General features: G+C 33.4%; 1 protein-coding gene across 1 annotated transcript in view; it reads right to left on the bottom strand.

Moving 5' to 3' along the window:
* LOC102802305 (EF-hand calcium-binding domain-containing protein 6-like) overlaps positions 1-14011 on the bottom strand; it is a 34093-nt gene that overhangs the window by 3243 nt on the left and 16839 nt on the right. The window contains exons 10-24 of the mRNA XM_006816174.3: positions 13800-13970; positions 13286-13521; positions 12573-12740; positions 11970-12141; positions 11074-11322; positions 9042-9277; positions 7434-7649; positions 6726-7118; positions 5871-6066; positions 5205-5396; positions 4176-4403; positions 2975-3148; positions 2432-2594; positions 1865-1949; positions 417-540 (exon numbers count right to left, since the gene is read on the bottom strand). Of these exons, the coding sequence (XP_006816237.1) occupies positions 417-540; positions 1865-1949; positions 2432-2594; positions 2975-3148; positions 4176-4403; positions 5205-5396; positions 5871-6066; positions 6726-7118; positions 7434-7649; positions 9042-9277; positions 11074-11322; positions 11970-12141; positions 12573-12740; positions 13286-13521; positions 13800-13970 (3003 nt within the window). The remainder of the gene's footprint in view (positions 1-416; positions 541-1864; positions 1950-2431; positions 2595-2974; positions 3149-4175; positions 4404-5204; positions 5397-5870; positions 6067-6725; positions 7119-7433; positions 7650-9041; positions 9278-11073; positions 11323-11969; positions 12142-12572; positions 12741-13285; positions 13522-13799; positions 13971-14011) is intronic.

Genomic DNA, 14011 nt, shown 5'->3' on the forward strand with positions numbered 1-14011 from the left:
TTAGATTTGAGGGGTCACCAACAATTTTTTTATTTTTAAACCTGACTTAATTGTTTAAGATTACTAGATAAAGCACCCGAAGTAAGCCATATTTTCTCTATTAGTAACACATGCATTTACATAAATTATAGCAGTGTTTCTATGGTAAAAATTCAGTGGAATTGATTCAGTAAAAATGCTTCTATTAGATATAAGGTTCTAACAGAACAAACACAACACAGGTATTTTACAAAGTGTACAGGAAAAAATTATATCATGTAAATTAATACTTGATTGACCAATCAAAATGTTCATACTAGTGGCTTTGTGCATTAAGTCCAGGAACAAGCCAATAATTCATTATCTGCCATAGAGGGCGCTATCAATGAAATGAGCCAAGGTATCAAGTCCATACATTTACTACAAATTTAACTCACCGGCACCCTGGTTGGATGGATCTGTTTTCTCTGTAACAATCTATCTGTATTATCTGTTGACTCTTCTTCTGTGATTGGTTTTAATCGTAGAACAAAATTACGCAGGAAGGAATTATAATTAAATCTAAAATAGAAAACAACACTACAGTTATAGGCATGCTTCTGAGGACGTCACTGTAAGTATTTTTGTTTATAATTGAAATAACTCGCGGAAAATGAATGAAGTTTATTTCACTATAAAACATATATACAGATAATATACAAATGAAGTTGATATATAAACAAATGAGTAAATAAAAAATAAGTGTATAATTTGAATTTTAAATATATATAAATGATGTCACATCAAATCACAAACTAGTGCTGATCAATTTGGCTCATTAATGCCAAATTACACAAATCACACCACAGTGTGGCACCCTATAGTAATACTGTCAGGACATCTGGGACAATTTAGACAGCGGAGTCAGCGATTTCCTTAAATTTGACTTCCATCAAATCGTGAAAAATTTTTGCAGCGAAAACAACATGAGAACATCAATAAGTGGTGGACATATCCCATCATACATTTCATCTAAGTTTATGGTGGACATATCCCATCATACATTTCATCTAAGTTTATGATGGACATATCCTATCATACATTTCATCTAAGTTTATGGTTGACATATCCCATCATACATTTCATCTAAGTTTATGATGGACATATCCTATCATACATTTCATCTAAGTTTATGATGGACATATCCTATCATACATTTCATCTAAGTTTATGGTTGACATATCCCATCATACATTTCATCTAAGTTTATGATGGACATATCCTATCATACATTTCATCTAAGTTTATGATGGACATATCCCATCATACATTTCATCTAAGTTTATGGTGGACATATCCCATCATACATTTCATCTAAGTTTATGGTGGACATATCCCATCATACATTTCATCTAAATTTATGATGGACATATCCCATCATACATTTCATCTAAGTTTATGATGGACATATCCCATCATACATTTCATCTAAGTTTATGATGGACATATCCTATCATACATTTCATCTAAGTTTATGGTTGACATATCCCATCATACATTTCATCTAAATTTATGATGGACATATCCCATCATACATTTTATCCAAGTTTATGATGGACATATCCCATCATACATTTCATCTAAGTTTATGGTGGACATATTCCATCATACATTTCATCTAAGTTTATGGTGGACGGACATATCCCATCATACATTTCACCTAAGTTTATGGTGGACATATCCCATCATACATTTCATCTAAGTTTATGGTGGACATATCCCATCATACATTTCATCTAAGTTTATGATGGACATATCCCATCATACATTTCATGGTTGACATATCCCATCATACATTTCATCTAAGTCTGTGATGGATCATTAAGCCACACATTAATCAACTTACTTTCCATTTTCTTGTAAATCATATTTCTGCATGAGTTGTTGGAATTCATCCGCTGGCAGATAAAGCTGAAACTGTTCCATAATATCTGATGATAAAACAGAGTTAAGTAAATTACATAAATTGGAAAGCACTCTCATAACAAAATTAAAAAAACATGTACATGTACTTGGTAATGTAGAATACTGAATGCTGAAACCAAATCTGTACATGGTCACCAAGTGGCTATGCATTCTTGCATTCTCTGTGGCAGCGAGCCATGAACGTTCTACATTGCTATGACGCACATTATACCATGTATTGCTATGCACTGACCGATGAAAACCGCTAAAGTCCAGTCACAGCACAAACTATGAGAACAACTAAATTTATACATGTTGCACATGTACTGTTTTTTGTGAGTTTTCGACCATTGTTTCCACTGGTTGTGGTTGCAAGGCAGTGAAAATCCTGAGAATATCTCCATGGGCCAGCACATGGCAATGTTAAAATATTTAAAAATAAGTGTGTAGACACTCATACATGTGTTGTCTATTGTTTTTATAATTTTAATTATTTTAACAAACTCACCTCTGAAATCATAAATGTCAATTTCACCGCTGTCATTGTCATCTTTCAGTCGACACATTTTCTGGATGTCTTGCCAATATTTGTAGATTTTATCTTTTAGTTTTCTCTCAATGTTCTCAGCATTTACCATTGGTGTTGTCGTACGGCGACCATACAAATCGGACTGTGGAGAGACGATAATAGTAAGAATCAAGACATCATTTCAAGGGCTTCGTCAGAAACCAATTTAGGACCACAAATATGATTGAATCATAATCTGACCAAGTGATGTCATAAAGGAGAAAATTTGTTTTCATTCCCCTGATTTTTGCATGATTCAAAACTTTACAGTAGTACTACTTATAGCAATACAATGTATGTTACCTTAGAAGTGAGATGTTACCATAGCAACACAATGTTTATAACCATTATTTCACAAGAGACAAATTGAAATTGCAATTCATAAAACATTATCGAGGTAAAAATGAAACTGGATTGCTTTATGCATGTTGTTATTATTCAGAATATCCTATCAGCAGGAATCTAAAGTTTTCCATTACTTACCATGCGGCTCATTCTACTACCGCTGCGCATTGTTGCCGAAGTTGATGGTCTGGACATCGCAGTACCAGGTGGATCATAACCATTCGGTAATGTGGTAGAAAACTTGTTCAGGAATTTACGATATTCCAAGTTTCCAAATTTGTTGATATCAAGTGTAGACCAGAGTTTTTCAAACTATATAAGATAATAAGGCAATAAACAAACATGAATACAAGGCATTGTAAATGACATAGTTCCTGTTAATAATTCAGGTGCCTTCAACATTTTAGAATCAAATCACCAGGATTAAGCTAAAAAGAATTTGAGATACACATTCATAATAATAATAATAATAATAATAATAATAATAATAATAATAATAATATTAATAATAATGTTTATTCAACCTTTGTATCGGCAGCATGAAAACAGTAATACATATATTTAAATTGTGTATTATTTAAATTGTGTATTTAAATTGTGTATTATTCATGTATTAGGACTATTTTACATCCAAAATATGGTTGGCAGTCAGCCATATTTGATTAAAAACAAAATTAACATGTATGTATGATATCATAAATTGTCTTTGTAGCAAGTTTGAAAGAAATAAATTAATGTACACGAGCAGATAGACAAACACACAACATGACAAACACACAACATGACAAACACACAACATGACAAACACACAACATGACAAACACACAACATGACAAACACACAACATGACAAACACACAACATGACAAACACACAACATGACAAACACACAACATGACAAACACACAACATGACAAACACACAACATGGCAAACACACAACATGACAAACACACAACATGACAAACACACAACATGACAAACACACAACATGACAAACACACAACATGACAAACACACAACATGACAAACACACAACATGACAAACACACAACATGACAAACATACAACATGACAAACACATGGATTCCAAATAATTTATTAATTGAAACAGTGTTATTCTCACTTCTCATTTTTTGGGTGAAATTATAAAATCTATGAATCCAGAAAAAATACTGTAAAAAGCTTAATTTTGTACAAAATTTTCAAGAAAATCGCAAAATTCTATCGCAGTAAAAACTTACTATGTGATTTAGTAACTCCAACTATTATGGGAAATATGATAACTTTGTTGTCATTTGAGTGGAAACTTTTACTGGGCAGTCAGTGAGATCAATTTACCTGTGAGTCTGTAAGCCGAAAAGCACTATCTTGTATTACATCTCTGAAGTCGTCTTTAGCGATCACTCCAATCTTTGCATAATCAATCTCAGAAAACCTTTCTGCAAACTGGTAAAACCGAGCGCTAATAATCTCTTGCAACCTCATCTGGATTTCATCAACTCCCATTGGTCGAGGTGATGCATCTTTGGCTACTTTCTGAACAGATTCCAACCAATTCTGTGCAACCTGCGCAATTCAATAATAACAACTTTTACATTGTTATCTATTGACAACCTCAAAAATCATTTTCTCACATTGCTTCCAAAAATGCGAACATCGTTTTGAATAATTAAAAGTCACATGTTTATCATATATAGAAATATGAAAACCATCAGAGATGGTAAATCCCCAGCAAACTGGCGTGACTATGTGAAGTGATTGTGTTGGGTGTGTAAATAGCACACAGGTATGCATTCAAGCTTTAGACATACGAGTCCACTTAGGAAGTACTTAATATTAATTATTTATACACTACTATAATTATTCCTTGGGAATAAAATATGCAAATGTAACTAATTACCCTAATATTATAAATATGTATTGTATTTAAAGCTAATGAGACCTGTGAACTCACAGTGTACAATGTGAAAGGTGGTTTTTGAGATGCAGCTGAAAGTACAATTCCCAATTTAGAAAGTAATTAAATTAGTTTGTATGTTTGAAACTTGTACCTAGAGATTTCAACACAGACATTTTTCAAAATAATGAAGTGACTGAAAAATTACATTTATTGATGAAGTTTAAATAAAGCACTGGTTGAATATATCTATCTGCAATAGTGCTTTAGATATGATATTTATGTATTTTTTAATGACCATATATGGTCATGACATATTGATCAGATCTAGTATGCAATTTCTTCAATATAACACTGTGTGAATGTTTTTATTTGCAATAGCGCTCCTGATGTGGTTCCATACAGATGAACAGATGTGAACCACTATATCTCATGCCAGAAATCTGCTGAAGGAAAATAAATGTACTTACTGTTCTATCATCACAACTAAAGTCATCTAGGAACTGCAACCAATCAATGGAGAGATCAGAATGAACTTTGACCTTAGTCATCAGCAATTTGAACTGCTTGTCTGTCAGCTTGAAGCAGAAATGATCCAAAATACGGCGGAATTCTCCTGCACTAAGACGACCTTGGTGATCACGATCAAATGAGTTGAATGCCTGAGAATTGAAAACAATAAATCAATGAAACAACATACATTCAAAAGTCAGTGGCTGGTCCCTCCATCAACTACTATGGTTGACTATCAAATGCAAGAGTCAAACTAGACCCTGGTCATCAATGGACAGCAAACCAGACCATAGTTGATTATGGTTGGATATTCCTTGATCATTTGCAGGCATGCTATAGGATGACTCAATCAGCATTTATTAACAGTGATCTACAACCTGTGTCGTTCTGGAATTGCTCAGCCCTTGTCAATCATAGTAGAGCCTTGTGTTTGACTCAGTACACTAGTATGTATCAACAAATTGGAGAATATTGACAAAAATGCACCATATGGCCTAACTTTTCTTGAGATGAAATTTTAATGTAATTGATTGAAAAATAGTTATTTTAAAAGTTATTTTTAAGACTAATGCACTGTTCCTAAAATGTCATACAAACAAATACACAAATATTTGACTACTCACAGCTCTTAGTACATCTCTATCACTGTAAACTATACGCTTCAACTTCTTCAATGCTTTCTCAGGTTGTAATGTAGAGAAACTTTCTACAGTCACTTCCGGTTTGTTCTTTTTCTTATACCTTGGTTCTTGTGCCTCGTCAAATGCAGACAGGAACTGTTCATATGACAACCTTGTCTTATTTGTTGGCATGCCAATCCTAAGGATGCAATACACATCCATAATACAGTCAGACCTCCCAAAAAAACCCATGCATTTACATGGTCTTTATAGTGAGATTGGATTTTATTTATGCAGTAAATAATGAAACAGTACTGTTGCAACAAAAATGTTTATTTGAGCTGATGAAAATCTGATAAGTTTGCAGAAATTAAAAATTGTTTTAGAAATAGAATGCTAATTATTACTTTGGTCTCTAAACAAAAGAAAATCTACAAAAAAATATTGCTGTATCGATGGTTACACTATAAGACAGGTGGTCTTTATACACAGAGTTTCTCATACTGTATGTTATGTCTTAGGTCTGCCTAAAAATGATCATTACAGGCATGAGGTCTTTATATAGAGGTACTGGTAGTCACTAACACAGGTTTGACTGTATCAACAATCTTGGTGCAGCATTTGTTAAATTTGGATTTATTACTATATAAATAATATTACTAAATAATCATTATTATATTATAGTAGTATTATTTTATATTATATTTTAGAATTTTATATTATATTTTACCCATATCAAATATGATATATTGTGACAACCACCGCCATTTATTTACTAGAATTTCTGAAAATGACTTGTGCTCTGTCTAATCTTTTCCCAATTCTAAAAAAAACGGTTGTTTATTAAAGAATACTTACTTGTCAAGGAATTCAAAGAAGGTCTCGTCATCGACTAGGTAATTAAGATCAACAAGAATTTTCTGAAGTTCAGATATTGATATCTTGCCATCTTTAATCTTATCAGATTTTTGGAAAGCATCCTGGAATGTCGAGTAGTGGTCCCGGAATCTGTCTTTCAGCCTTTGGATCAGCTGATCAGATGTCAAAGACTGTGACGAACGGGCTTGGTTCAGTGTTATTGCACGATGTTTCTGTACTTGGTTCTCATGGTGTGCGTCTAACGCTTGATAACTGTCTTCAATGATACGACGACTGGTTCCTTCATCATCACCAGGTGCAAATGCCATACCAAGTCCCATCATAGCAAGGAAATGACGATGATCAATGTGATTCTTATACTCAGGGTCATATCTGAAATGTTAGCATGAAGAAGGATTAACAAAACATGAAAATGTGATCGTATTCTAGACAGCAGAAATTATGGTAGTTTGTCACCCCCATAGATTTATTGGTATATCCCATGGCATGGATTAGTTCATTTCAAGTAAGGGGTGATGCATAATTATACTGTCATATTTAGTTAAACTTATATTTGTTAGCAAATTAAAATCCATTTCCTGAAGGGATACTGATTTTAATAACTTGGGAAAACTATAGTCACCATTTTAACATTAATATTAATAATATTATTACATGGAGTCCACTATACATAGGAATGCTTCCTACCTGATCCACAGCTTATCAAATTCTTTCTTTGTCATGGGAAGCATAAATGTATAAAGTAATTCTCTCAATTCCCGTTTCTTGATGACACCATTGCCACGTTTATCGATACTACGGAATGCCTTTGCTAAGTCTGCATAGTTCCTCTTTGCCTTGGACAGAAGAATCTCATGAACTTGGTCTGCTGCCAACTCTGTAGGGTCTTTTATATGGTTGTACCTGTAATGTATCAAGAAATTTTATTGGTCAATAGAAAGGGGGGAAAGCTTCTCAAGCCAATCAAGATGCATGTCTCAATGGTTATAATTGATACATTTTATTTGACAATACTAGTACCCTTGTCAGCTACCGTACTGTAGCAAGCACACTTGGCAATATGATTAAAACAACACACAAACTTTTGCTATCATTTTCAGAGTGAATCAATCAATCAAAAAACTTGCTTTGCTGTTTGAAACAAGCATTCTGAGTCAAATTTTTGGATGAAGCATACTTTCTATGATCTATGTGGGGCTTTTATAATATCAAAACAAAATGACAAAAACAGTAGTAAAAAGAAAAAAATCATACTTAAAGCATGGCAGTCGTCACACTGCGCATGTGCGACATTTGTATTGATAAACATTGATTTTCCCACAATCCAATGTGCTCTTTTAATGACAAGCCATGCATGGCACAGTCCCCGTTAGTTATCAAATTCAGGATATATAGTTTTGTTTATAGTAATATAGCTGGAATATAAACATGTCAGGAATATGATTATGAACGAAATCCATCCATAAATGCTTGATATTTGATGATTTTTTAGCACAAAAATGGCCACCATTTGGCCATTTTGAATAGGATCGTCAAACCAATATATCTGTCTATCTATGACATGATGTATAATGAATATTTAAAATTTGAACATAATCAGTGAAAGCAAGTCAGAGATATGGCACGAGAACCACATTCATTAAAACAAAATAGCTGCCAGTCGGCCATTTTGAATCTTATCTAAAAAACAAAATTATTTGCATCAAGGTCCTATAATGTCTAATGTATATATCAAGTTTGAACAAAATCCAACTGTAAACAGCCGAGAAATGCTTGATTTTGATGATTTTTTAGCACAAAAATGGCCGCCATTCGACCATCTTGAATCAGATCGTAAAACAAAATGATGTGCATCAAGGTCCTATAATGTCTAATGTATATACCAAGTTTGAACAAAATCCATCTGTTTATAGCTGAGAAATGCTTGTTTTTGATGATTTTTAGCACAAAAATGGCCACCATTCGGCCATCTTGAATCAGATCGTGAAACAAATTGACGTGCATATGTATACTATCATGTATGATGTATGTGTGAAGTTTGATTGTGATTGGTCCAGGCATTTCTAAGATACAGGTTTGGACGCACGCACAGACGCACACACACACGCACGCACGCACGGACACACGAAGGTCAAAACATAAGTCTCCATTTTCGAACTGCATCCGAACGGGGACTAAAAATCACAAGTATGAGGTTTTTCCTGGGCGCGACTTGCACTAATTACCACCGGTGACTCCTTCGATACCTTCTAACCACCAACAGACAAAACGGTTAAACAGTTATTAAATTGTTACCTGTGAGTGGAATTCAACCATGGATGCCCCTCTGCATTGTCAGTCAGCTGAAACTTTGCCAAGAAGTCTTTATAGCTGAGTTTGGTTCGTTTACCGATTCCTAAACTACCCATCAATTTATTAAATTCTTCATCTGTCATGTGGAACATGAATGAGTCAAGGAGATGACGAAAATCTTCCCTTCTCACAAGGCCATTATGATCGTCATCAAGTTTGTAAAATGCCTGGCGTAGATCCTGGAAAGAAAAGAATTAAAGGTTCTGATTATTCAAATACCCTTAGATGATGTGACATATTTAATGAATATGTATGAATACATGGATATATCTGAGGATCGATAGGTTCCAGAATCGATAGTGTTTAAAATTGCAGTATCCACACAATACATTGATACAAAAGCATTAGTAAACAGAAAATCGAATGGAAAACAATCGCCAGCTTTCAGACACTGTCAATCTGATTAAAATCTGATGTAGTGTACGGGCTTTAATTATTTTGGCTATAAACTTAATTTAATTTTATTTTTTATTACTTTTGTTATTAATGCCTTTTTATTTTATTAATATTTTACTTTGATTTTGATTTCGTGGTTTTTTTTAATTCCGCCCTACATACATCTGACCCAATGCCTATGTAACGAGATTTCAACGAGACCCACTATCAACGATTTTAGTCAACGAATCACAGACCTCCTTCTATAGCGCACATGATGACGTCACCGGGCAGAATCAGGTGGCAAACACACTCAAATAAAATGGCGGATTATACCGACGTTAGCGACCGAGAAAAACATGGCTTTTCAGTAAGTTTATCATTGTCAAATGCAACGAAAGTCATTTTTATGTTACATCGTCTACGGTATTGAAGCTGTAAATATTCATCAAATTGTATCAACATTTTGTACATTATACAATAACTCTTTATTAAAGTAATTGAGCTGATTTGGACTGGAATAAAATATTTTGTATTTGGAACACATCGCAATTGATCAGGAAATATTTTGTTGCTCCAATTTTCTGCGTCGATGCCGTGGGCCGGTGACCGTTATACAATTTAAAATCAGTTTGCATTGTTTACTATAGCTGTTTACAGTGTTCTAATCATTACGATTTACTTATTTTTTTGCTTCCATTCTAGATAATTATGCTCAGTGTTTGATGTAAAATTGAAGCAATGACTGAATGAACGAACCTTGGCTGGCGAAGATGTATCTGGAAGTGTACACATTTGTTGAAAGTGAAAAAAATATTCAATGTAATGACAAAAATTGTAAAATGCTGTGGAATTTCTTTTGTAAATAAAAATATACTAGCAATTTTCTATTAATGGGTTATTTAAGTGGGCAAAATATAATGTACAAAAAGATTGCCCGTATACAACTGACAGCCTGTATAAAAGGGGGGCTGTGATTGGTTGTTACTTAGGCGAGATTTGAAGGGGACTTACATAGGCGTCGGATCAGATGTAGATAGGGCGGAATTAAAAAAAATCACAAAATAAAAATCAAAGTAAAACAAAAAGGCATTAATAAAAAATAAAATTAAAATAAGTTTATAGCCAAAATAATTAAAGTCTGTACACTATCAGATTTTAATCAGATTGAGACACTGTAAAGATCACTGAAATTATTACTTTTAGGGCATACAATGTATTTACCACAATTCATGTTTATTCAGACTAATAATAAGTCACATGACATAAATAGTCTTAAAACTAAAATGTCAGAGGGTAACGTAGATCACTAGTCATGATTGGTTATAAGTGAATAAGTGCAAAACTACAGCGAAAAACTGACTCTTCATTGCAGTTTGGCTGGACGTGATTTTATTCTCACAGAATATGGTATTGGTAGTTCAATGATGCAAAAATAAAAACATTCTCACTGAACTATGAAAGACTATCTCAGTAGTCTTGCATTGCATTTCATGAAAAGTCATACTGCCCTACTCTGTACCGGTACCAGTACTCACAGTTCTTCTAGTTTCCATCTCCCCTCTCCTCTCTATAATCACAGTTCTACTAGCATACTTACTGAAAACCCCTCTCGTAGTTTGTCTCGTAACTGTGCCTCTACTTCCAACGCACTCATCAGTTGCATATCAAGTTTATTGTACCGATGATTTGGAGTCCGTTGAATCTCTTCACCAGGTCCCGCTCGGCGAGGATCTTCAAAATTTAGGACAAAATCAGAATAGCTGAGCTGACCTTTGTTAAATCCCAGCCGAAGGACAAGGTCATTGAAATGTTCATCCACCATGTACATTCCAAAACTTTCCAAGACCTGCAAACAAATTACAGAAATACTGTATTTGCTTTATACATGTACTTAACATACGTTAGGCTGAGAGAGAAAAATCACCTCACCGCCTCATTTTAAAATTTCCATGAAACGAGAAACAGAGATTTTTTTACCTGGCCTTAAAGGGGCACTTCCAATTAAGCCTAATCTCACAACAAATTTACTTTCTGGATTAAAATTACAATGGATAACAAAAGATAGATTAACTTTGTAAACAACATAAACAATAGTGTCCCATGATTCTTTGGTGCAATCCATGGGATTGAGTGGTTCACTATAAACTGTTCAGTCTACACTACAAATCAACCTATAATTTTGTAAGGAACTAACAGAACAAATATGATTGGTTGGTTGTGATATTACATACCAGTTTACATTTTGATAAAACTATCTTGTTATTTATGTTTATGGCTTTATTCAGAATATGACATTATGACAATGTACTGTACCATAAGACTGGAAATTTTGAGGTGTTTTTTAAAGATTTGTTTTCTACAGTAAATGGCAACTTCAGTAATATTTTTTTCAGACATAAGTGAACAGAGTTGTTTGCTATCATGGCATAACATACATGTACACTATCTGTCACGTTTCTACAATGGCAACAGTGTAAAAATGTCACCTCTTACCTTTCTGAATTCTTTTTTAGTCAATGTTGTTTTACCATTAGAACAGTATTTCAGAAATGTATCTCTTATTGCAGAGTCATGTTGTGACATTCGGTCTTTCAATCTCACAATCACTTCGTCTGCTTTCATCTGAGTTGTCCTTTCTAATGCATTCTTACGTACGTTGTGTAATCTAGAAATCAGGCAAATTCATTAAATGTGGGTGTAAAGTATGGTGTAAGTCTGTAACATTCAGAATTGAAGGTGATAAAAACAATCTGAATTGTTTAAAAAATCAAGCACACACCACAGCAAAATAATTATTTCCATGGAGACATCATCAGATTATTTTTAGAGTCACATTTAGTAGGTATTGCCTATACAAACACAAGTGTTGGATTTATATGCAAACATTGGTTAATAATTGCTGCCTTAAAAAGACTTTTTACTAGTTTGAATATAAATTATAAAACCAATGTGCAGAATAAAACTTAATTAAATATAAGTATTTCTGCTGTTACTATTGGATTTTTCTCATAATTACAACCTTGTATGTGAAAAGTGTAGAATAATTATTTATATATAACTTTTAAACTGAAGCAATATTATTGTTTACTATCTTACCTATTGTCAATATCAGCTCTGCGAGTGACTTCCGCTAGTTCACTATTGACATGTATCTGTGTACTCGTTCCGTACAGATCACCTGGTGAAATATCAACGCCAAGACGATCTAAGAACTCTGCAAACATAATTTTACCATCTTCACTTTCATCACATAAACTACACATTCTGTAAAAATAGAAAAAAATTAAATGAGAAGATTATGTAAATGCTGTTATTCAGATGATACTAACAGTCAGTTCAGTCGTTTATTGAGAATATTTGTAAGTAGCACCCATTATTGTAAATGTAACAACTGAAGACAGCTACAATGTATTTACAATTATGAGCATATATATTTGTCAGATTGGCTGACCATTATTTAGAAATTCTTGTAATAATTAAAAACTAGGAACTACTGTGGTTTCTATCTATCTAGATTTACATATAATAATTTATCCAAATCTATCAAACTTTATAAAGACCAATTTTTTAAACATAAACTGGATGATGTGACACAGCATGTCCAACATTCAACTACAATAATAATAATAATAATAATAGTTTTTATTTACAATGTTTAATATAATGAAGATTTTAATACAGTTTATAATATTGCAGATATACACTGTAAATTTGTATGAATATTAGGCATTTTTATGACTCTACTTGAGCTGAATTCATCAAAATGTCAAACTTTTTTTAAAAGTACTTTGTAATTTTTTGTCACTAACTTTTCAAAATGGTCATCTGAAACTGGTAACACATGATTTTCCAAGATCCTTTTAAGGTGGCGTTTACTTATTCGTCCTGTCTTTTCTGGATCAACAACAACAAATGCAGCACTGACAGATTTCCAGTATTCCGCTATTTTCTTCCTTAGTATCTCTTCCACTGTTTCCCATGCTAAGATGGCTGGTTTGGCCTGGTCATTGTAGCGGTGCTCAGAAATCAGCCACTTATGGCCTTCCTAGAAAACAATGTACAAATGGGATTGTAGTACTTGGACATATGTACTGTGGTGAACTGATTATAATAAGATGATGTACCACACTGTCAGAAAATATCTACTTTACTTTATTTAAACAAAACAATCAATTAGAAGGTCCAAATTAAGATAAGTTGCAGACACTGCACTGATAATAGGAACAGCACACGAGACAGTCAAGTTTATTTTCCTTCCATATTCCTAATACTTGGGCAGTATGTACTGGATCAATTAATAATTTCCATGGCAACAGTACTTACATCTGTCTCCCTAACTTCAAACAAATCCAAGAATTGATGATAATCAATAAAATTATCATGATACGGATCTAATAGAAGTAAGAGTTCTTTGAATTGAGAATCAGTCAGTCGTATCGTGAATGTTTCTATTATTTTACGTAGCTCACTTTTGGTAATTCTGCCATCACGATTCTGGAACAAAGACAAAGAAAACACAATCTGTTATTCTGAAG

Source organism: Saccoglossus kowalevskii, chromosome 12 (genome assembly GCF_978046115.1).
Source record: "Saccoglossus kowalevskii chromosome 12, keSacKowa6.1, whole genome shotgun sequence".
NCBI classification, from domain to species: Eukaryota; Metazoa; Hemichordata; class Enteropneusta; family Harrimaniidae; genus Saccoglossus; species Saccoglossus kowalevskii.